Genomic DNA, 24,583 nt, shown 5'->3' with positions numbered 1-24,583 from the left:
GTATGAAAACAAATGCTGGTTTTGAACTCATTGAGGGCCCTAAATGCACTGGGGGGGAGGGATTTGGTCATGATGCTGGGAGGCTTTGTGGGTGCCTGTGGGCACACAGCTTACCAGGCTGGAGGTCCTGCCAAGTCCTCCCACAGGGACACTGAAAACAGCATTTGTGGAGCTGTTTCCTCTCCATTCCTCTACTCCCAAGGTACTTCATATAAAACCTGCTTATTTGGGATTGTTTATCTGCCGTTCCTCTAGCTATGAAAACACCTGGTGTTTCCTTGGTGCAGTAGGCACTGCCACATGCAGAGTGGTTACTTCTCTCTGGATCATGTGTGATAGCTCTAGTTCTTGTACCATTCTTGGTGGGATTTGTCTCTTCTGGAGCAATAAGTGTTATTAAAGTGAAGTTCAGTTACAAGCTCATTGGCGTGCTTTGTTTAATTATTTTTAGCGTCTTTGCTGCTTTTACAGTGCTATACAGTCTTCAGCAACTAACAGATATTAGTAACTGCAGGGTGAATCCAGGGCTACCATGCAGTCCTGAGACAGCCTGGCTTTTCTTTCTTGTGCAACAAGGGAACAAATCGTTCTCTCAGCCTGTTGCAGAATGAGGTGCGAATAAGTTGTCCTGTCATTACGAGAAGCTGGACCAGAGAGCAAGGCTGAAGCCAGGGCCTGAAAAATGTATCCTGTGCCTACGTGTCAGGGCAAAAAAATACTCGGGTTGCTGTTCTCCCTGTTGTGTTCATAGGCAGTGATTAAGGCGGACTTGGATTTGAACATGAAAAAAGGATATCTCTGTTAAGCCTGACAAGTGGACTAAAAAAAAAGTGAGGAAAGAAAGGTGTGAAGGAAGAAAAGGTTATAACTGTTTTCTCAGATGATGCTTTCATGTAGTGTGTTCTGTCCCCATTACTTCTAGGCACCTGGATGAAAAATTTATTCCTTGTTTGGTCTTAGTTGCTGTAAGCTGGTCCACTTCCTCCTGTAGATCCCTAAATATCTTTGAAGCCTGTAAGCTCAACAACTTTCACCTCTGACCGTTCAACAGACACTAATCTGCTGAGTCCTCTGTTCTAAGCTCTGTGCTCTGAATCCTGCCCTCCCCTATCACTGGGGTTTCTTTGGCTGTGCTATTGCATGTCTGAGATGAGCAGAAGAAGGGTGGGGTGCTTCTTGATATTGGCTTCCAGGTGGGAAGTGACAAATCAACTTGAAAAAAGCCTGAACCCTACTGGCCCATAGCAAAGGAGGTGGAAGGTGTCCTTTCTGTTTGAATTCTGTGGTAGTGGGAGCAGGCATGTTTTCATTGTTCTACCGCTGCTATGTTGCACACCATCCCTACGAGCAGCCCTTCCTGGATGCTTTCATTGCGTCTGGTGTGGTTCTTATTAGCCACTGTGATCTGCTACAGTTTGGCACGCATGTCTGCAGCTGAAGAGGTATCAAAAAATTGTTTACTTGCTTATGAACATGAGAAGCCAGCTGTAATGTTTACTCCACATTCATGTTTGGAAGATCATTTTGCAGCCAAAAGAAAGCTTAACTCTGGAGACCTCTTGGCATTTGTCAAGTTGAGTGGGTGGATAAGCTTCTATTTTGCAAAGCTTGATTAAAGCACATGTGCTGAGGCACAAAGATGGGGAAGAAAAACAATGCACGTGTAGTGTGAAGTACTGTTTGGGAGCTGAAATGCAAATAGAATAGAATGGTTCAGTTGAAAGAGACCTACAAAGACCATCCAATCCAACTTCCTGACCACTTAAAGGCTAAACCAGAAGTTAAAGCATAGTGTTAATATATTTAGTGGCATACAAAAATACAAGGTGTAAGGTGCTCTGCAATTGCCTTGCTCTACCTTTACCTTAAAGGTGGCTATAGCAAGATGGAGGTCGATCACTTCTCCCAAGCACTAGGTGATAAGATGAGGGGAAATGGCCTTAAGTTGTGCCAGGGGGCGTTTAGGTAGGATATGAAGACAAAATTCTTCACTGAATTGGAACAGTCTACCCAGTGAAGTACTGTCGAGTTACCATCCGTAGAGGTCTTCAGAAAATGTGTGTATGTAGTGCTTAGTGACATGGTTTAATGGTGGACTTGGCAATGCTAGTTTAAAGGTTGAACCAAGTGATCTTGGAGGTATTCTCCAACCTAAATGATACTATGATTAAGTCTGGTTAGGCAAATAAATGACAGGTATGGCTGAGGAAAGTTGAAGAAAGACAAAAATAAATAATAAAATGGTATTGAATAGGCAGAGCACAGATTCTAACAGTTTGTTATGTGTAAGGACTGTATGTGGGACAAATCACTGCTATCCAAATCTTTAAAAAATAATGAGACACACAACTACCACCACGGAAGATTAATGAGTAAGGTCTGATGTAAATTATGCTTCAATGTAATGTGCACGGAGGCTCTGACTGTTGGAACTGGTGCCTCCCTGAATATAATTTGAGGCACATGTGGTAGTAATTCAGAGATACTCTATTGCCCTAATTTCAAATGTATGTATCTTGTTGACTTTTGCCAAATCTAGGCTTCTAATAATAAATAACGTGTAATTGTTTTTTGCTGATGAAACAAGCTTGGGAGCCAGCCTACTGAGTCTAAATAGCTTCTTGATGATATAATTTGAGCAACAAAAATTATGGAAGCAGTGAGATTGAAGTGGAAACTTTGGTGTCTTTTATATATATCCATATATACACACACACATAAGTATAACTTTTTATTGCACACTAGTTTTCACTTAACTATTTTAAATGTTATGATGACAGAAATGAAATTCACTGAATTTGTTTTCTTCAGTAAGTGAAAGGGAAATGCCTTTTTTTTTTTTTAGCTTTTCAAGGAAACGTCTTGCGATATGGACTTTTTGTTCCTGTCCTTGTCCATAGCACTATCCTCTTGACAAATGCTTCTTTTTTAGGTAAATTACACCTCAAAGAATTTTTTTTTTTAATCTGGAAAACTCTTGGAATGTTTTCTCTTCTACTTCTCAAAGGATTCTTCATTAAGAATCCTTACATCTTTTTGCATCCGTGCACGCAGGAGCCCCCCTTCACATCACTTTCAAGACCTGTTTTTTCCTGCTGTTTTCTCAGGGTGTGAAAAATGTACTCTTTCCTTGAGCGTCCTTTCCTACTCTTGGTTGGGAATTAGATGCTTTTTCCTCTCTGTTCCCTCCAGGTTATTGCTGGCTAAGTAGATTAGTCTTTCTCCTTTTGCAGATGATTCTTCAGCTGCAACTGCTGCTCTATGGGGGAGGCTTTCCTTCTCTTTCTGATGATAATTCAGCAGCTTCCTTCTCTCTGTTCTTCTCCCAACTCTTTTTTTTTTTTTTTTTAAAGAGGATATAAAAGTGTTTTTATCTAATGTCTATTCAGTGAGTCACATGTTATCTAATCAGTGAAATTTTCTGGAGGTTTGCAACCTTCTGGTTCAGATTGCGTTAAGTATCTGACGTATTTCCATTGGACTCCATATCTTTCCTTCATTGGAAGAGGACATAACCCCCAAAACCTCTCAATCACTAGGTATTATGACTAAAATTACTTTTTTGTGTGTCAGCTTCTGGTTACAGAAAAATGTATATGTAAGGTTTTGTTTTGTTTCCAAAGATATCTTATTTCAAAAGGGCATGAGTCCTTACGTACTGCATTCATTCCTTAGCAAATAAAAGAAGGTATTTTTGTAGACAACATGGTTGAATTATATATAATTTCCAGGATGTTTTCATTCTGAATTTTGCTTATTCATAGCTTAAGTTTGAGCAGCTTTATTTTTAGCTTAATGAAGAATGAAGAAATACTGTTTATTGTTGGCAAATAATCTAACAGTTTATCATGAGCATCCAGAAAGAAAAGGTCAGACAGAAGTTGGATTTTTCATTCTGCTGTTTTGCAGTAGATAACATACCAGCTTCCTTAACTAGCTTAAATTAATATTTTTAAAACAGTTGCCATTATGCAAACCATTTTATTCATTGTTAGAATGAGGAGCACAAAGGCAAAATATTTCATACACTTCAAAAATATGTTTTAATTCTTTTATTTCCCATCTGTGAGAAAATGCTACCTCTTCCTCCCAGGTGAATGTTTTTGTGCTAAGACCTTCTTACCCACTTGGACCTCAATTGCAAATGGCACATGTGGCCAAGCATGTCCATTTGCTGCAGGACTGATGAATCACAGAATCATGGAATATCCTGAGTTGGAAGGGACCCACAAGGATCACTGAGTCCAACTCCTGGCTCCACACAGGACCACCCAGAAATCAGACCACATGTCTGAGAGTGCTGTCCAAAAGCTTCTTGAAATCCATTAGGCTCAGTGCTCTGACCACTTCCCTTGGAGCCTGTCCCAGTGCCCGACCACCCTCTGGGTGCAGAACCTTTCCCTAATACCCAGCCTGACCCTCCCCTGTCCCAGCTCCATGGGACCTCGGGTCCTGTCGCTGTCCCCAGAGAGCAGAGCTCAGCACCTGCCTCTCCGCTCCCCTCGTGAGGGAGCTGCAGGCCGCCATGAGGCCTCCCCTCGGCCTGCTCTGCTCTGGGCTGAACAAATCAATGGACCTCAGCCGATCTTCATACACCTTCCTCGCTAGACCCTTCACCATCTTTGTATCCCTCCTTTAGACACTCTCTTAACAGTTCCTTTTATACTGTGGTGCCCAAACTGCACACAGTACTTGAAGTGAGGTCGCACCAGGGCAGAGTGGGACAATCCCTTCCCTCGACCAGCTAGCAATGCCGTGTTTAATGCACCCCAAGAAGCACTTATTGACTTTGCTGGGCAGGAACCTATGCACCCTCATCTGCCCCTACTTCTTTGCCAAATTCAGGTCCTGCTAACTACCCCATTATCCTATCCCCCCTCCCCGATTTTGCCACCGGCCTACTCTTCCCAGCCTTTTGCTGTCTCCCAGGCCATACACAGGCCAAACTGCCTACACCTGTACAAGTCCTCACAGGCCTTCACTCAGAAGGGGATCGCATCCCCAAACATGAGATATCCAGGCTTCTATCAGGGCTTCTGTGAAGTTGATAATGGCACAACAGATATTTGAGTTATTTTAAGGGTGCTTTGGAGTGCCCAGTATCTTTGGGCTCCTATTGCTCAAAAATTTCCCCAAAACGATGTATGAAATGTTAATGTAAAACTCCCCTGGGACTGGTTTCCCACCAGGATTTTGTGACCACGCTCTCCAGCTGTAAGAATGTATTATTAGTGTTTAACAGCCAGTAGCCAACTTTAACCTAATTCGTGTGACAGATGGGACTGAAGAAACCCAACACTTCTGCAAGATAACTAGAAATTGGGTGCGAGAGAGAGAGTCAAAGTAATGTCATCCCTGAAAAAAAAGGCTGTCCTGTCATCTCGAGTTATTCTTTGTGCTTTCCTTTCCGGCTGGACAATTGCACATGCAAGTTGGGCAACCAGTTTGTTGAAACATGGTTTGAAAACAGCAAAAATGTATATTGTCATTTGACATCACTGGGGTGCAGGAAGCTGCTGAGATCCCTGTCATCTGCAGTTTCAGGCGTATTTATCTAAAGGGGGAACTGTGCAAGATGGAGGAATTACAGGGGATATGAGGGCAAGTAGCAGTGAGGCATCATGGAACATAAATCCATAGTCCTCACTCTGAAGAAGCAACCATGCGGTGCTCTGGAGGGGGATGAAAGGCTCCAGCTGAGAGCAAGAATGTCTGGAGATATTCACCTTCCTGACATACAGAGCTTTTGTAGTAGTTTGGGGGTTACAGAGTCTTGAGTTTATAGCCCTTCAAAGTGCAGGACTTACTTTGGAAATTCACATACATAAACAAAACAACTCTATCAGAACTCTGAATTCCTTTTTAATTTATATTTTTTTAAAAAGCCACAAGAAAGCTCTACAACCTTGCTTTCCTAGGCTGCCAGCTTCCCAGATAGCTGAACAAAATTTTCTTGTTTGTGTTAACAAGCAATACATACAGTTAATTAGTTTTTAATCAGTTATGTAATTACAGGGAGCGAGATGGTTGTTGGCTGCATTTTATAACCCTATGGGCCATAATTGGCTTTCTTGCCACATGTTGCGTACTCTTGCTGTTTAGTCATAAAAATCAGTTTGCAACTGCACGGAACAGTGTTCAGAACAGCTTTCCCCTATTTTTTCTTTTCAGCTAGTAGCTAGTGGATCATGGTTTTGGAAGAGACTGAAAAAAAAGCAGTTTTTTTTTTTTTAAACACCGGATAGTTTTTTAAAGGAAATAGTCAATGGCTTCTCGAGCTTTGAGGTCTCATTTTTAATAATTTAGCACTTTGATGCATGGGCTCTTGATCATTACATGTTAGCAGTTTCCAAAAACATGTTGAGAATAGTGACTTGAAACAAGTCCAAGACTGTGAATAATTGTGGAAACATCTGTACCTGACTGAATAAATTATGATCTTTGGTCAACCAAAAAGTTGTGATATACAGTGAGATTTTTCTATTCATTTTGTAATATAGTGGGGTTTTTTTCTTCTCTAGTTTGCTGTTTAGATCAGAGATATTTTCAATGTCTATTTTAACTTACTTTGGTAGGTTCATTACTTACAAATCCATCTGCCTTCTTTCTGTAACTTATTTTTAAACCCAAGCTTTGGCTAGATGACTAAAAATGGATTAAACTGTTTTGGATTGCAAAATGAAATTATTATGTGAATGTTAGACTAATGAGAAGAATTTTCACTGGCATAAGATAAGTCTCAAATTCATAAAATTCATATAGTCAGAGCTGAAGACAGCAATGTTCATGTAACAGTGAATTAGGGAATAGAAAACATTAAAAAGGCAACAAGATAAACAGCAACCAGCAGTGTTGTGGCAGAATGCCACCACTCTCCTGAGCTGTATTAGGCAGTGTGCTGCCAGCAGGACGAGGGTTCCTTCTTTTCTGCTCAGTGCTGGTGAGCCATAGCTGAAGTACTGGGACCAGTTCTGGGCTCCCCAGAACAAGAAAGACATCGAGCTACTGGAGTGAGTACAGCAAAGGTCCATGAAGATCAATGAAGGGCTTTGAGCTTCTCTTCTGTGAGTAAGGCTGAGGAAGCTGGGACTCTTCAGCCTGGAGAGGAGAAGGCTCAAAGGGATCTTACTGATGAATGTTAATACCTGGAAGGGGGAAGGAAAGAAGATGGACACAGGCTCTGCTCAGTGGTACCTAGAGATAGGACAAGAGGCAATGGGCACAATGAGAAATACAAGAAAATCTGTTCAAACAAAAAAGGGGGGAAAATTACTGTGTGGGTGACTGAGCAGTGGCACAGGTTTCCTGGAGAGATGGTGGAGTCTGCATGCTTGGAAGCATCCAAAACCAAGGTGGCACAGCCCTGGGGAACCTGCTCCAGGTGACTCACCTCTGAGCAGGGCGGTTGGATGTAACTTTCCAAGGTGCTTTCTAACCTCAACTATACAGTGGATTATATGAAATAATAAATTCATTGTGGAGTTGTGTTTTATCTAAAAGACACTGTGTTTTTCACTAGACCATAACCAATAAATAGATATTGGACTACTCTGAAGGTATATGTAGTTCTCCTTTTCCATAACAAGAAAATATGTGACCATTTTCAGACTTGATCCTCAGTGATGAAAAGCATGGAAATGTTGGGTGAAAAAGTAAGAGCAGTCTTTCATTAGTTAGTGTGCTGTTTATGCACTCATAGTTAAAGATAAAGAGATTAGTTAAGAGAGTAGTTGAGATGGTACTAAAATTATTTTCATTGCTTCCAATGCCACTTTTGAAATGTGTTTGTGTTACTTATATCATGTAATTTTTTGAGTCACTTTTGGGTTCATATAAATGGTAACAATCTTTTAGTTAGAAGTCATGCTTCTGGGCGGGAGGGTCTGAGAACATGAAGCAGCGAGCATTTTTGTAACAAAAAGCAGAACTGAGGCCTGTTTCAAAATGGTGGTGATAATTCTTCATCTCCAACTTCCCCATGCTCTCTGGAAGTGGATCGACGGCTACCAGTAAGCTGCATCAAGGAGTCCCAGGCATGAGTGCACATTTCAGACCCCAGTCAGATTTTTCAGGTTAGACCCAGCATACTCATGTTTCTTCTGCCTTTCCTGTTTTGGCTTGTCACAGAAAGTGAGCTTGAGAGCGTGGAAGTATGAAAACTTGTCGTGAAGTTCTGGTGCTGCTGGTGTGTTTCACCACTAGGTAATAGAAAGAGTTGCTGTTAAAGACTAGTGCAAACTGTGTGTGGTTCTGTAGCTGTCGTTGGCAGCAGAGTCAGTATGGGATTTCTGCTGGTATAACCAAAGGTAACATCTGACCCAGTAGCAATGAATCTTAAATCGTGAGACTTTTGCATTAGAGAATATACTGTGATGATGGTTAGATTTAGTTAATTTTGTGAAGAAAATGAAGATGTATGAGGAGTATAGCTGAGGAACTGAAACATCAGATCTTCCTGCCCGTGCATACTTGAGTGATACCAGTTATAATAACTCTTAAAAAAGTAATTTATATAGGATTGCAAGAAATAAATCAATTCCATTTTTCTGAGAAACACTTAAGGAGTTAGTTTGCCTTTCCCATGCTTTGGAGCCTTATTTTATATTTCTCCTCTAGTGAACTCATCTTGTGTCATACATATGCTGGCAACATATGTTTTAGAAGGAATTTGACTGTAACCCAAATATTTAGTCTGATTCAAGCAAGCCCAGTTCACTGCATATCATTACTTCTGTTTTTCCTCCTGCCATGAGTACTGTAGCTGTCCAGCAGCAGGTATCTAGCTGTGAGTGCGGGCATCCTGCTGTTTGGTGAAGTCCAACATCAGAAAAGAAGTGAGAAACCTATGAGAAATGTGTTTGCAGATAAGTAGCATTATTTACTCTCCCAGACTGCACTGAGAACATTTCCATTGAAAACAAAACATCGGTATACTTGAGTAAGCAAGCTTGTGAAGTTAATATTATAAATAAATAAAAATTACATGTATAAATATAACTGAAATCTACACTGCTTTTTGACCTTGCTGTTCATATTAAAATACATATATGTTCATAAATATATAATACAGTTGGGGGGAAAAAGGCATATTGGACTGCAGAACTCAGACATTATTTGCAAAGTTCAATCACTTTGTGATTCTTTGTGCTGTAATGGCACTATCATGCAATGCCATGAAGAGATGGATGTTCTTCAATGTGTGTTATATTACTTGTTTGGCCATCATTAGTTCTTACAAGTATTCTTTTTCTGTTCTTCAGTAGAAGCCCTCTTGTAAGATTTCTTCAGAAGCATTTTAGAAACACAAATGTACCACATAGGAATTTTTCAGTATCTGTATAACTATATCAGGTTATTTTTATATCTTAATAGGAGATTACTGACAGGATAAAGTGGCTTTTATCATGGGAATGGATGATTTAAGTATTAGCTCTTACATAATGCTTTTTCTCAGTAAAAATCTCGCAGATTAACTACAGTAATTGCTGTCCATGGTTGGTGCTCTTTTCTTTTTTCTTCTTTCACCTTTTTTCAAGTAATTGTTTAGAATAATGTATTTTGATTTTTTTCTTTCTTCCTTCCCAATTATTCTCTTCCTCCTGTACAATATGCTTACAGCATGCTTCTATTCTGTTTCTTAATTGTGCAGGCTTCTTTTAAGCAATTTAATTTTTTTCCTTCTTGCCGACATAAAGCGACAGTTATTTTGCACATAGTTTATTAAGTGCTGTCTTAAAAGCAGTGCTTTGAGTACAAAAGATTTAGTGAGTATCAGATAATATTTAAATAGACTGAATTACAACATAAATGGGAATATTTTCTTCTGCTTCTAAGTGAAATGAAGTTCCTTTTAAAAATAAAGGAGGAAGAAACAGTCTTATGGCTTCCACTCTAACAACTTGCTGGTGGTTTGCAGCAAAGTTTGCTCCTCACTGGGTTCATTGGCTTGTGGCTTGGGGCAGTATTTACTCCCTGGTAGAGCCAAGGCTTCTGTTTTTGTCCAGAGAAGAGCCAAACGATTACTCTATGTTGTTATAAAACCATGCTAACATGGTTATAATTTACATTAATGCCTTATTTCTGGGAAACATCAAGATTGCTCTTATAGTGTATGAGGCCTGCAGCTGATTTTTATTCAAGCAGAAGCAATTTTAATTGATGCAGCATTTGTTGATTGTGCTGGGATGAACAGAAAACTGAAACCACATTCCCCAAATTACTTGCTGTGTGATGTCTTTATATTTTTAATGGTCTTCTCTTCAGAAGTCCTGTTACAGTATTGCTTCAGTTGAAAAGAACAAATAGCCTATTTATTAAGTGTGCAGTTAATACCATTTCAGCTAATAGTGAATAGGCACTTACAATAATCTATCAACAGTAAAGTTTTTTAGAGTCATGTATGATCTTCCTGTCTGCTCCCTGGAGCCCAAAGTATTTATTACTTGGAAACAAAGAACCTTAGAGTCACAGGTAAGCAACGGTGTGCTGAAAGAGTGGGAGCATGCCCGTAAACGGCAATATGGCAGAGAACAGTTAATAACAGACCTCTGGCAGGGCCCTCTGTATGTTCAGTGTTCCCTTCCTACCCGATGCCCTACCAGCTGCTTCAGCTAAGAGGCATAGTTCCCTGTGGCTGTGCTTGTAAAAGGTGAGTTCATGCATCACCATATAGTTTACGTGTGTTCATTAGCCTGCAAGGGAATGCAATGCTCTCACATGTTTGTATCAGCCAAGCACATAGCATTAGGTTCTGCAAACCCCTGTTTTGAGTGTATTGTTGATCGAGTAGACCCAGCATTTTGTGGGCTTAGACCCTTAGATGGTGCTTGGGGGAAAGCTGTTCTTAAATCTCTAAAGCCCTTGTGACAGTGTAGCCCACCCATGTCGCCCATAGAGCAAGCGTCCTTTTGCACCTTGTAACTCTTCAGATGTGACAAATCTGTATTGTGGATGGACATATTTAAGAAAATAACATAAATGAGAATGCAATTGCTCTTTTTTTTTTTGTTTCCATTAACCTCATAAGCAAAAGGTAGCAACTATAACAGTGCAGGATTTACAGTCTAGAGAGTACTTGAAAAATCCGAATTTTGTTTTACTTTGAGCTGTCTACGAATAAATCCTTTAGAGCTAAATAGAATTCACTCTGCTGAGTGAAGGTTATTAGAATGGTTCATAATGCAGGGATGAATGAAAAATGATAAAATCTCATGGCAGTATTTGGCACTTCTTCAGAGTTTCAAATAGGCATACTCAAGCAGGAAAAAGGGAAATTATATATATTTATTTTTAACATCTTTCTTCTGGCATTTTAAACACTGTGAGGCATGTTTGATCAAAACAAATTCACAGACAACACTGAGATTATCTTCCTTTTAGAATTCCCTTTTTGTGGTTCAGTTGTATGCACATTGGAAACATCACACCTAAGTAAAACTCCATAATCGGTGCCGATGTTAAAAATCTACATCATTTCTGTCAGACCTGAGGCAAAGGAGATGGATGGATGGCTTAGGAGGACAAAGTGTATTAACAAAAAACAGGGTAACTATTAAGGCTGCGAGGGAGAAAAGACTAGATAACCAGTCATAGAAACCTGAAATTCAGATTTCACCAAAACTGACTTAGCTTTTCATGTTTGAGAAACAGAACAGTGTGTGCAACTGTGTGCAATTTACTCTCCATGGATTTTTCCTAATTATTTTGTTAGAAATCTAAAATTACAGGATCTTTTGTAGTTTTTATTTCCTCTCCGTTTTGTAAGCTCTTTTCTTTAGAGGTTGATGCTGTATTTAACAAACATCTGAGGTGCTTGTTGAAAACGGCAGGTAATATTTTAGTTATGACTAAACTCAGAATTTCGAGTATGGGAGGAAAAAATGGAAGGAAATCTTTAAGGAAGATTGTCCTTTCATTAGAATTTGTGTGCAGGTAGAATTCAAACCGTGTCACATACGCTATGCTGAATTGCTAGAAATGAGCTTGCCTATGTTGGCTATAGAGATGATTCTACAGCTGTGTGTGTATATATTTGTATTTAAGCAATTAGGATTTTTTTTTTATAGTGCCTGAAAGAGGAGCAACCATCTGGTTTCTATTGCTGGGTTAGGGGAGGATGTGCAAAAACAAGGACCTGCTTCAGAGTGCCCTTCCATGGCAGCATCTTCTACTGACATTATCTTCTGTCAGTATATATTCTTGAAGGAAAGCATATGTAGAGGAATATGTATTGTAAATTTAATGTGTTGAAAAAGATCTCTGCTAATTACATTATTTTGCACATTTGCTTTTCCACCGGAGGTCTGTGACAACTCACCCTACCCTTCTGCCTTTCCTCCCCCATCTTTCATCATTTTCCCAGGTATTGTTTCATGCAGACGGGCTTTTAAACTTGCTGGAGAATGGTAGGAAACGGTGATGTGTCTGATAAATGCAACCAAAATCATTTGCAGAATCAGTTAGCTTTTACTTCATTGCTCAGTGGCATCCAAAACACATTTAATTGGAGGAACTCCTAGCCTATGACTATGCAGTGGTAGGACAGATGTTGCGTGATTGAATTCAGACAAATGACAGAATTTTCTCAAATGGAGGTGATTTGGTTCGAAGCTGCTGGGTTGCATGTGCTTTTAAAAGTGGTTGAAATTGTGTTGAATTACATGTGTAGCCTTTTGGAGCTGGTTTCTGAATTCAGTTTTTAAGCATTCAATTTATTAATTTCCTATAAGCTGCTCTTCTTGCAATCTTCATTGCATGTGCCCAGAGATAGACTGTACAGGGGTGCTGCAGAAGGAGTACAGCTTCATGGCCTTTGCTATGGCGTGCAAGTGTCCATTCATGTGCAGGTCTGAAGTGTTGCATTGTAATCCAAATTTGACCATAGCAGTTGGCAAATCTAGGGTTTCCAGTTTCTGTTTTGGGAGGTGGTTTTACTTTTTTTTTTTTTTTTTTTAACTGAAACGTTGTTAAAGTTTTGACTGAAATGTTAGATTCATTATAAGTTAGCATAAGGTACGTTGTTTGCAATCTGTAGGAGAATAAAAATCTTTAATTTAAATCAAGAAAAATATTTGGGGTCAGTTTTTTCTCTTCTCCAAGTCAGTGATAGTCCCCATAAACTTTCAGTGAAGATTATAGAAGCAGCTGGTAATTCACTACTTTGGGAAAAAAAAAAATCTTTTCAGTACTACCTCAATATGTATATGATAGAGTAAATTTGTTTCTTTTTTGAAATGATCTCTTTGGATGCAAGGAGCTTAGCTCTTGTGATGTATCCTCTGCTAATCATCTTTTTATAATGAACATAACATGAAGTGGATGATTGAATTTATTCTTTACAGCTTCTCTTCCAATGCTGTTTAATGGTGTCTTCCCAAGGTATGCTTCACTGCCCAGTTGGTTCATTACAGTCATGTCCATTTCTGCTTTGATTAAACAGATGTGAATTCTCAAGTTGTCTGGACATCAAAGAAAGGAGGCAGGGGGTGAACAGATATCATTTCAGTATGAGATCATCAAGTTCAAATTGATTGTGATTTTCCTAACAATGGAATACATGCGTGAAGCAGAAATGAATTTCCACAATTTCTGGGCAGTTCTGTTACTGCAGGACAAAATCCCTGCAGCAACTCCCACAAATTTTAGTGGTCTTTGAAGTGAAGAACTGACATCAGAGGCTAACTGGTTCCTTCTAGTTTACTGAGAGTAAGACCTTGCCCTTTAAAATTTGTAACATAATTCACTTTTATTATTTGTATGCCATGTATTATTTATGTTCTTGCTAAAATTTCTGTGCTGGATTCTTGAAGTTCATCTGCATGAGAATGCATCATATGAAAGAGAAGTGGCAATGGTATATGCGTGAACATGCATTGCGTTATATATTTTCTTGGTATTGGTAACAATATGTTACATGTATTGTTGAGTCAGTATATCAATTTGTATAAATGGCATTTCTTTGGCCTTAAATGCCTATAAATCGTCCCTTTCTAACAAGTGGGGAGGAACACTTTGTTACCAGCTATAATGGGTGTCACATGCCGTATTGCTTGAAATATGATTTAAAGGAAAACTTTCTGGGAAGGGATACTGACAGGGCAGACAACAGTAAGTAAGAATAGCTTGGAGTTAGTGCTTGCTTAATTTTCTTTCTGAAATTCTGTTCCTTCAGTATGTTTTTGGTTACAAGTGCTGATGATATACTGTCATAGGGGAAGGTAGAGAAGGCAATTGTTGAAAGCATTTGGGGGAATCTTGACTTCTCAGGGAACCCAAAGGCAATTGGAGTTAGCTTCAAGTCAAGGTGGAACAAGTTTGGAGTCAGAAAACATGGTCAGGATAAGCTGAACCTGAGCTGAACTCAGTAAGTTGTTAAATCGGGGATAAAAGTATATGAAAGAACACAAGGCAAGGAGGAGAAGAGATCCAAAGACCATCAGAACCTTCCCTAGAAAATAGATTGAGGATTGGGTAGGCTTTGAAGAATTCAAGACTGGCTATTCTGGGCTAGGCTCTTAGTCACTGAAGAGACAAGACAGCAGGTCACTTCAGAGTGGGTTGCCTCTGCAGATATTAAGTGGACCTACAGTCATAGGTTGGGTCTTTTATTTGGTGGATCTTGCATAAAGTGCAACAGCACAGAAACAAATTGTGTGCTCATCAAGGAAGCGCTACAGAATTAGGTCCCTAGTTGTCAAGCACCCCCCCAGTGGCTTTCTTGAGATACCTTATTTTCTGTAAATGTATAAGTGGCTAGAAACCTCCTGATGGAAGAAACATTATTTAAATTTAACTTTTAGAGCCAAACTTACAGTGACAGACTTGTGAATAATTAACGTAATTCTGTAGATGGTATGCCATGAATAGCATTGAATGACTCCTTGCACTGAGTCACAAAACATGTGGAAGAACAGATTGCTTCCAGCAATGTCTTTAAATTCTCCAGATTTTATAAAAGCAAACTGAAGCCATGCTCAGTAGTGTCTGCACAGCTGATAGGCTTTCCTACTGTGTAGTATGCACAGGAGTGGGCTATGATGAAGACTGAGAACCCAAACTTGGAATGACCACAATTTCGAACATTGCATTTGAAAATGCACTAGTCTAGATGACAGATGTTACTATCCTTGCGTGGTTAGTATAGGTTTGTCTTAGTTTTTGCTACATTATGAAAACCCTCAGGGTTGCTGATTTTCTTATTTTTCTTGGCGGGTTGAAAGGTAACAGTACAGAGTGCCGTAGTATTTGGTCTCACTGATTCAGTCATCTGCTCAGAGATCTAATTCAGTGTTTCTAAATCGTTTATTAATCAGGGAAAATAGCAGAAAGAATTATTGAGGATTTATTATGGATTTGTGTTCTGCCTTTCTAATTAAAAGGGGACATAAGGCATCTTTTACAGTGCAAGACACAATAGCTAATTCCAATTAATACATCTTCAGTTAACTTCACTTCCTTTTTTTTTTTTTTAAAAAAAAAAAAAACCTGAAACTCAGCTGCTGCCTATAAAGATAAAGTAGTTCTGTGATGGTTGTATAGGATATCTGAAATTTCTAATTTGGGGAGAAATTCAAAGTTTTGGAGGAAAAGAAGTATTTTTAAAGTTTTAGAATCAGGGAATAGAAATATACTGAAAATAATTCAAATGTCTAATTTTTTACTGACTAATTTGCCTACAGTACTGAGGAATTATAATGTGGCAGAAGCCTTCAGATAAGTATTAATCCCTGAAAAAATGTAAGGAGAGTGATACTGTACAACATTTGTAGATTACACTTTCTTCCTGGAGAGACTGAATTCTGAAAATGCCTAAAACTTTCTAAATGTATGCTATAAAGTCAAACGAAGTAATGCCTCCTTTTAGTTCTGCTATATTTGATGACTATAGGAGACAGCTTTGTTTTCTTTCATATAGTCAATTCTGTCTTTAAGAACGTTGACATTAGTTTTGATTCTTTTCTGTGACTTCCCTGAAATAGAGACACAGGGCAGTGTGAAATTAAATACTTTTATTTATTTTAGCCCCTTCAACCAATGTTTCCACTTAATTTAAAACTGTAGATTTAAGGAAAAACAGATGGGCCATGCAATCGTGCTTTTGAGATAATTAAGAATTATTGTGAATTTACTAAGTTTCACATCTGATATCTGTAATCAAAGTAAAGTTATCTAAAGCTGCTAAAGTTCAGGATCTCTAAGTATGGAATAAAATATCAGAATTGCTTATTATACATTTCTCATTGTAGTGACCACCTTCATACAATGACCATAACTGTGCCAAAGCAACCAGAGTTTCCCAAAGTAGGAAGAGAAGCACCAGATGACAATACGAGTCTTTCTTAGCACAAAACCCATGACTGTTATGCAAGCATAAAACCATAAACATGCAATTCATTTTGTATAATGTCTGAAAAGTCATTTTTTAGCTGTTTGTGACTGATGGAGGAGGTTTATGATTCCGTGTGATAGTTGTGGGTAGAGACGTTCTAACTGGAGATGGGAACAAGTTTGTCTGTAATGCATGCTCTTGGTAGAACTTAGACTTCCAGATTAAAACTGTCCTCAGAGGAGCAGAGCTTTCTGAATGTACAAGATCAAGACATTATCTATGCTTTTAGTGTTAGACTTTTTCCCTGTTTGACAGAAACAGCCAAAGAAGAACTCTTCATTTAAGCAAGAATAAAATTCATTCATTACAGGGAATAAAAACACAATGTACTGTGAAGACACAGATGGAGATTTTCACATGGTAATAAAATATTTTATAAGGATGTTTGAATGCTTGTAGAAGCAGGATATGCTAAGGTAGTTTTCAGTAGTTTAGAGAAGAAAAAAGAAAAAAAAAAAACACCTTGCAAAACTTTAAAGCTATTTTGTGGTTTTAAAAACTTTTGGCATGATTTCCTGAATCGTAACTGTTGTAATAAAAAACAGAATAAGATGCTTTTAAAAATACACCAAATACTTGGGATATTTTTCGTTATTTAAACTGGTTTATAGTTGCAAAAATCCATGCTTCTGGGTACAATTTGGGTCTCAGTGTCTTCTACGATCTTCTGGCTTTATAGCATTACTGGAAATAATTTTTTCCTTATAATACTTTTCTTGCTGATGGATGCATTCCTTCTTTTCTTTCCAAATAACTTGAATCTTTCACATTACTGGTTTTCTTTTTTTCAAGATACTTCACTCAACAGGTTTTTTATTTTTTTACTCAGAATACGTGATTATGAAACTTTGGTATTTCTCTTGCTAGAAGGTGATTTGGGAACTGTACTCATCCGTACTGTTCAGATACTGTTCTGAGTGTCCTCTGGGGATTATGGTATATAACTATGACATTCCAACAGTATCATCAATTTTAAAATGATATTTTAAGTAAACCTGTTATCTTTAATTGATATTTGTAGTATAATCTAGATCTAGGGCTAACCAGCTTGCATTTTAAGACTTTGAGCTTAAGTAATGTAGTAACAACTATCTTATTAAGTTGCTGACTTGCTGGGTCACCATTTTTTCTCGCATGCCAAATGCAAGCAAAAAAGTAGTAACACATTGACAATTTTCCTGAGCTATCATTCCTTTTTTACAAACTTCATGTTAAATCTTGCACGTGTTGAACTTTGCAGATGGTTATTTGTCCCACTTATTCTATTGGTTGGAGTAGGAAAGGACCTAGAAATGTGTAGTTGGCATTTCCTCCAAAACTCTTCTGTTACTGAAGATTTTGTTGGAGGCTTCCAGAAACTGTAGGCAACATTAGGACGACCCGAATCAGTGTCAAGTCTTCTACTTTATACACACAGTAGCTGTGAGATTTACGTAAATCATCATTTCTAGCACTGGGACAGTGAACTTTTTTTTTTTCCTTGAATAATGAAGTGAATGTGGATAGTTGTGACATTCTCCAAGTGATGAATGACAATAATTTGGTGTTAATCCTTGTGGGTTATAGGGCTAACCTTTCTGTTGAAAGAACTGGGATAATAAGCAATCTTAATGCAAAAGAAGAGTGAGATTGGATGAACATGGTTCTCAAACTCAGGATAAACTTGGTAGTTCTAATAATGGTGGAGAATGGACCTCGTATTTGGGAAAATCTCTTGCCGCGGTGAGTTGAATGAATGTCGCTTGGAGTCAAAAACCAACTCCTTACCTTGTCCAACAGACAAGATCTCAAAAGGAATTTTATGTTGTCTATGGATTTTAAGAGGTTCTATAGCCATTTTATTAAAAAAAAAAAAAAAGAAAAAAAAGAGGATTTTTTTTTTGGAATGTTTGGCTAACAGTGCTCTTCCTGTCTTGCTCCCTTCCAACACTCATCCTCTTGATTGATGTCAGATTTTTTCAGTATGTTATGCTCTCATTTTTTTGCCATCTCACTGCCCTCACATTGTTTGATATCAGTGGGGCTATTTTGGTAAGCTTCACCAACTGTATTGAAACTGTGACGGATACACAATGCAAATTAAATGTATTGTTAAAAAAAAAAAAAAGGAAGCAATCACTAACCTAAGTAACTGTGTTATTCCCCTCTTGATGTTGTTTACGTGTCCTTTTTTTTTTCTGTGGAATGGTAGTGCCTAGTGATGCTTCATTTTTTTTTCAGAAATAGAGGTATGTGCATGCTTGGTTAAAACCATAAGCTTCTCTAGCATCATTCCCCAGAATTTAATATAATTATCTGTTTTACTGATGTAGATGTCCAAGAAAATGTTTTGACCTTGTATTATGCATAAATGTTAAATACCTAATTACCCGTTCAGTTTTATTAAACCATCCTGGGTTCTGGTTGTTCAGAGAGTCATTAGTGTCAGCTTAAAAGTTTGCTGGAACGGTATTACAGCACTGTCATGTACTGTTATATGCATTGAGTATGAGAACTCTGCACAGAAACTGTATCACTGAAAAACTCGTGACGAGCAAATCAGTTTGAAGATTTTGCATTTGTTCACCTAGCAATTACCTATGTCAGTGAAATGCATTTTCATTTAAAGATAAAAGTCTTCTGTGGCATCAATAAAGAGCTTCTAAACCAACCTTTTATAAACAACACACATTAAACAAAGTCTATTTTGGTATTGGTGTATTAGTCATGATAAACATAGTTTTTGAAGCTGCACCATTAAAAAAAAAAAGAAAGAAGAACACTAACTCTGTGAACAAGGTACTAGGGGCACTTCTAAATGCTGTTGTTGCTCTAAGGAGTTAGGCAATAAAACAGTTAACATATGTTTCAATAGATGCAGGAGATCAAATTCTAGTTTTGTTCCAAAACTCCTGTAAAAGCTTCCCCATGTGACTGAGCTGCAAATGGGCAGGTGAGCACTGGACATGATACTGATGGTAACGTCAGAGGATGCTGGCCACTGGATTAGGCCAGGCTGTACCAGTGGCTGGTCAGTTGTTTTATTCATGCAAGCTTGATGGTCCCGTGTAAGCCTTGGAACAGTCTTGAGTTTACATATACATAATGTCATGGGAAAGTGCAGAGGGTAAGGAAAATTTTGTGGTGATAAGCCACCTTAAAAAGATGCTGATTTTAAGATAAACCAAACTCCAGCAGCTCTCAGTGATTGAAGCAATTATGCTCAGTTTTGTGTTTTAGTTGGGAAACAAACAAAAACACCTTGTCATTATGCCATCTGAGATTTTGATTAAAGGTAAGACACTTCTCTGCATTTGCAGTACCTGTCCCATAGTGTTCAACTGAGTGCAGGTGACAAATATAACACTGTTGGTGCTGGTCACCAACTGCTTTTCAGTGGGTCTGCTCTCAACTGCCAGGCACCCATCTCTTAACAGCGCAGTATCTCAGGGGGTAATTGGAGATGGGCAGGAGGTGGTGATTCTGTTTGTTGAAAGGACTTTTGATTTCGAAGTTCAAATTTGTTGTGGGTAAGGGTTGTGGATTCCTACCCTTGGTGTTGTCTCATCCTAATTATAATGCTGTGCATAATTATGAAATATGAATTTGAACACCAAATACTAACAAATACTAACAATTTTTTCATCACACTGCAAGTACGTATGTAATCTTATTGCTTGTGTTTTGAGTTCGATGACAAAAATGCACCTTTTCCATTTTGGAGAGCTTTTTTGACATGCACTTTATCTGGGATTTAAAGTCTATAATCCACAGAGAAATGATATGTAGGTATGCAGTGTGGTGGGAGAAAGACTAGGCTGTTCAGCTGAAACAGAAATGCTTCCTCCCTCTTCTCCCTCCCCCTTTTTTCCACCTGCTTGCGAAAAGCTGTATTTTTTTTTTTTCTCTTCGGACGAGCCTCATAATTACCCTTCTGTGCCTGAGTTGGGCCTCCAGGAAAGGCCCGCAGCATCTGTAAAGCTGGCAGCAGAATGGTATTTCCAGGCAGGCAGTGTTGCAGGCTCGGGAGCCAATCCATGGCTTTGTCTGAGCAGCTGAGAACTTCATCCCAGCCATGCCGTGGTGTACAGTAACACAGACCTGTGCCACGGGCAGGGAGAGCACTGAGCAAGTGTTGGGGCCAATATTTATAGACCACTACGTAGCAGTCCTGGAAAGAGAGAGGTGGAGAGGGAGTGAGGGAGAAATCTTGGCTGAACCGAAGGCAATTTTATTTCAGGTTTTTGTGAGTTAAGCAACATTAAATAAATCCCCCTTGTCAAGTTTAATCTTCTCTTGGCGAATCATAGCAGTCCCGCTTCACGCTATGACCAGGTGGAAGCAACAGATTTAAAACAAGACGTTTGAGGGTAAGTAATTGATTTAGTGTCATTTTTACCTCCAGCGTCCTAGCCAGCTTGCTGCTCATTGAGGGCACACATCAGTAAGCGAGAGCTCAGTTCATGTTCTGCGTACAGCATAGCACTGCCTGCTGTGGAAGGATGTCTGGTCGGCGTGCGGTGATTTTGTCTGTGGTTGCAGAGGAATATCAGGTTGATTCTTCGTTTAGCAATGTGCTTGAAAAGGTCAGCTAGCATCAGAGAAGAAAAACACGCAGTCTACTTTCCCTGCACAGTTGAATGTAATGCGGGTCATTTAAAACACTAGTGCTCAGCAGTGCCTAGATTAAGCTTTAGACCATCCACTTCTTGATGTAGATAGAGGGTTGTACTTGCACGGCAATCCTGCTGTCCTATATGTACAGTTTTTAGCAGCGGAAAACAAGAAAAAAAAATCAGGTCAAACTTCTGTCTGCTGCTGTGTTAGGTAATCAGGGTCAATATTGCAACAACTGTTTTTCTAAGGGGAGCAGGACAGCAGTTAATAGATGTTCTTACATACCTCAGTTCTTTTATTAAAAACAAAACCACAGACAACAGGCTGGGGGAGGTGAGTGGGTTGTTAGGAGAGGAAAATTCCTCCCCCCTCTTTCCTGCATTGTTAAAGGTGACATAGAACACACACCCCTGCATATTCCCTGATAACAGGAGGGAAATTGAGTGTTTACAGCAAACTGCTATAACCAAGGTGCAAGAAAGATTCTCCCTCACTTGCCTTCACCCAGGCAGCTCCATACAGCTTTTGAAAAATGAACCTCTTTCCATTACTCACAGTATCTTTTTCAACAGCCTCCTGAACGCACGCAGGCTGCTGAGTTCATTAGTCTTCTTTGTTTGCATATTCTAGGGTGTAATTTTAAAAGCCAGGTTACCTAAAAAGGGGATAATTCTTCTAAAACTCTCTCCTGGCAGCAACACATGAAATCTGTACAATTCAACATTTATGTTTACTATGGTTAGCTCAGAGAAGATTAATGTGTTGCTTAAAGAACACGGCATTTCCCTGAATGAAATTTATCAGTTGACAGTCCTGGAATTACTTCTTTAAGTTAAGAAAATATAGACTTTGGCACTAGTTGAAGTTTTTTGGGGGTGAGTGGGAGGGTGGCTTGCAACTCCAGAGGGTGTTAGACACATATTGGATATGTGTTGAAAACAAAAGTGTGTTAGAATAACTTCAAGCTTGAGGTTCAGACTAACAAATATGAGGAAGTGCAAGATAGGGCTCACGTTAGATCCTTAACTTCACTTGTTAACACCAACATTTTGCATGCACAGGGCACGTAATGTAAGCTGCTGTCTGCTGCTTTAAGACTTACCAAGCAAAGTGTAAGAACAGCGGTGGTTTCCAGAGAAGAAAAGCAGTTTATATGAGAACCTGTAGAAAAGCGTGTATGAGTTTAATGATCATTATTTCCTATGTGTATCATATAGTCTGTGTTTTGATTAGAGCACTTGTTATCACAGACGCTAGAAAATGTTAAGAAGCTGCTCTGGGAAATGCAACAGGCAAGACAGAAATGTGTGTTATATGGACAATTAACACTAATAAAACTAATCTGCTGGGAAATTCTCTCATTACGGAATTATGGAGCTATTCCAGTATGCGAGTGTTGCTTAAAAATATATATATGTATATATCAGCTGCCCCTTAAGCAGTGGATTTTACAGAGGTATAGAGGACATGACTGTTGCATTTCTTTGAGGTTTATAAATAAATGATAAATGCAAACTGAAACTTCCTGTTTTTTCCATCTTCCTTACCCAATTTATCTATGCTGGAAGGTGATACGGGTGTGGTTTTTTTTTTTTTTTGTGTGTGTGTGTTTAGTATCTTGACAAAGGCAACTGCTAAGAAGTGAGAGAAAGCATAGTTGTTGAAAAGGATCTTAGCATGGTGTTTTTGGACACAGTGGAATAATACACACTAGTCCACATTTCAGAGCTTCATTGTTGTGACTGCACATACTTATCTGACTGCAGCCCTGACAGTTGTTATTATTGTATTTTTTTTCTATTACCATGCCTATTACTTCTATAGGCACACAAATTATTTACTATTGGAGGATTTGCATGGTTCTTACAGAGCATAAACTGCTCTTCAGTGTAGAAGACTATGCCTCTGTGTATATCATTGCCCTGTGTTAATGTGGCTTAACTGTTTGTAAGCCACATTTATAACCAGTGACCATAAACTGCAAGTGTGTACATTTTTGTGGAGTAGCTGGTGTATAACGTTAGCCACCTGAACTTACAGTGAGGTGGATTGTTTGCTTTCCCATACAATTTAGTAAAACATTTTCTATTTTGCATATTCAAGTGGCGTTCAAAGGACTCCGTGGAGAATGATGTCAGGATTGCAGATATTGCAGTCGTCCTGCCCCAGGGAAGCAAACAGCCTCTGAGCAGAGTTTGACCTGTTCCTGAAGATCTTGATATAACCATGCGTGAGCTCTGTAGGTATTTTTGTTCTTTGTGATGGAGTTTTCTTGACCCTTCCTAAGCCCCACAGAGGGATGCTTTAATGGCATGTTAACCTACTGATCAGTGAACTCTGCGCTAATGGGTCACTGTAGAGGCAGAGATTTTCTCTCTGATAGCTGGGATTATCCATGGAAAGTCCAATTACCCGCTGGGGCTGGGGTGAGAAAAGTCGCACGCTACCTCTTTAGCACTTGTGTCTGTAGGAATTGTGACAGCATTGGGTATTGCAGGGGTTAATGTTGGGGCTGTTTGACTATTGTTAATATATGTGGGAGGGCTGTCGAGTGGTTACCTGCTGGGGGGGGGGGGGGGGGGGGGGGGCGCTGAGCTCCAAGGCTGAGAGGCGTTGAAATTTGCTCCCAGAGGTTTCACAAAACTAATGACTAAGGGGACTTCACTGGAAAGATGAGTAGGTATTACTTTTTTTTTTTTTTGTGTGTGTGTGTGATGCCTCCCCTTATTAACTGGAGCAGGAATACAGATGTAGAAATACCTCAGAATCAAAGCCCTTCCTGTTAATTGGTTCCTTTAAAACAGGCTACCAGTGTTCAATTACCTGTTGTGCAGTTATTCCACTTGAAAATCTACATTTGCTAGCCTCCTTGGCCTCTGAAAACACAGGAAAGTGAGCTGGAACCCCATACAATGAATTGAATGTCACCCCTCAGAGCATCCACTTCAGGCTCCAAAATCTCCCACGCGGTCATGTCGTATCAGTGAAATCACAACTAAAATGGGACAGGAGTCAAAACCACAAAACACCAGAAGATTTGCAGTAAGAGCTTGAGTGGGTGATGGTGGGCATGGCTGTCTCTCTTCATGGCCGTGTCATGTTTGGGGTTTAATGCAGGTAATCTTCATTGTTGCTTGAATGCCAAAGGTGACCCTGCCCCTTGTGAGGTCATAATGGAGTCTGAAAAACATCCTGGCTTTAGCAGCTGTGTTTCCAAGGGTGATATAAACCCATGGGTTTGCTTTCACGTTGTGTTTGCTTGCTTGCTATTTAGCTTGATTTTGTGGTCCATTTTGAGGACTCACAGTCAGAAATAGGTAATCAGGTTGGTACAACAGCTTCATCTATACTCTGCATTCATGGGTAAAAGGTGTGTAGACTATGGCTATAGCAGCAAAAAGCAATCTTTTCATCACAGTAACTTTTGCAAGAGCTTTGCTCTTTGTTCCAGGCTGTGCTTGCTAACAATATCAACTAGATTGTGTCACCTAAAATGCCTTTTTTTCCCCTCCATGTAATAAGTTAACTTTCTGTTATTTACCTTATAGCTACCGGTTGCTAAATATAGAATTTCAGGATAATTGCCCACTATTATTTTTA

General features: G+C 39.1%; 1 protein-coding gene across 13 annotated transcripts in view; it reads left to right on the top strand.

The window, feature by feature from the left end:
- Positions 1-24,583, top strand: part of BMPR1B (bone morphogenetic protein receptor type 1B) — a 265,345-nt gene that overhangs the window by 116,824 nt on the left and 123,938 nt on the right. For 3 of the 13 annotated variants that reach the window (XM_083834576.1, XM_083834573.1, XM_083834569.1), the window contains one exon: positions 23,087-23,222. The exons of the other annotated variants lie outside the window; for them this stretch is intronic. In XM_083834576.1, the coding sequence (XP_083690702.1) occupies positions 23,210-23,222 (13 nt within the window). In that variant the 5' untranslated portion in view covers positions 23,087-23,209. The remainder of the gene's footprint in view (positions 1-23,086; positions 23,223-24,583) is intronic. 13 annotated transcript variants of the gene reach the window in all.

The sequence above is a fragment of the Anser anser genome (assembly GCF_964211835.1).
Source record: "Anser anser genome assembly, chromosome: 4".
Lineage (NCBI taxonomy): Eukaryota > Metazoa > Chordata > Aves > Anseriformes > Anatidae > Anser > Anser anser.
Note: the sequence above shows the minus strand (reverse complement) of the source record. Positions and strands in the feature narration are given on the sequence as shown.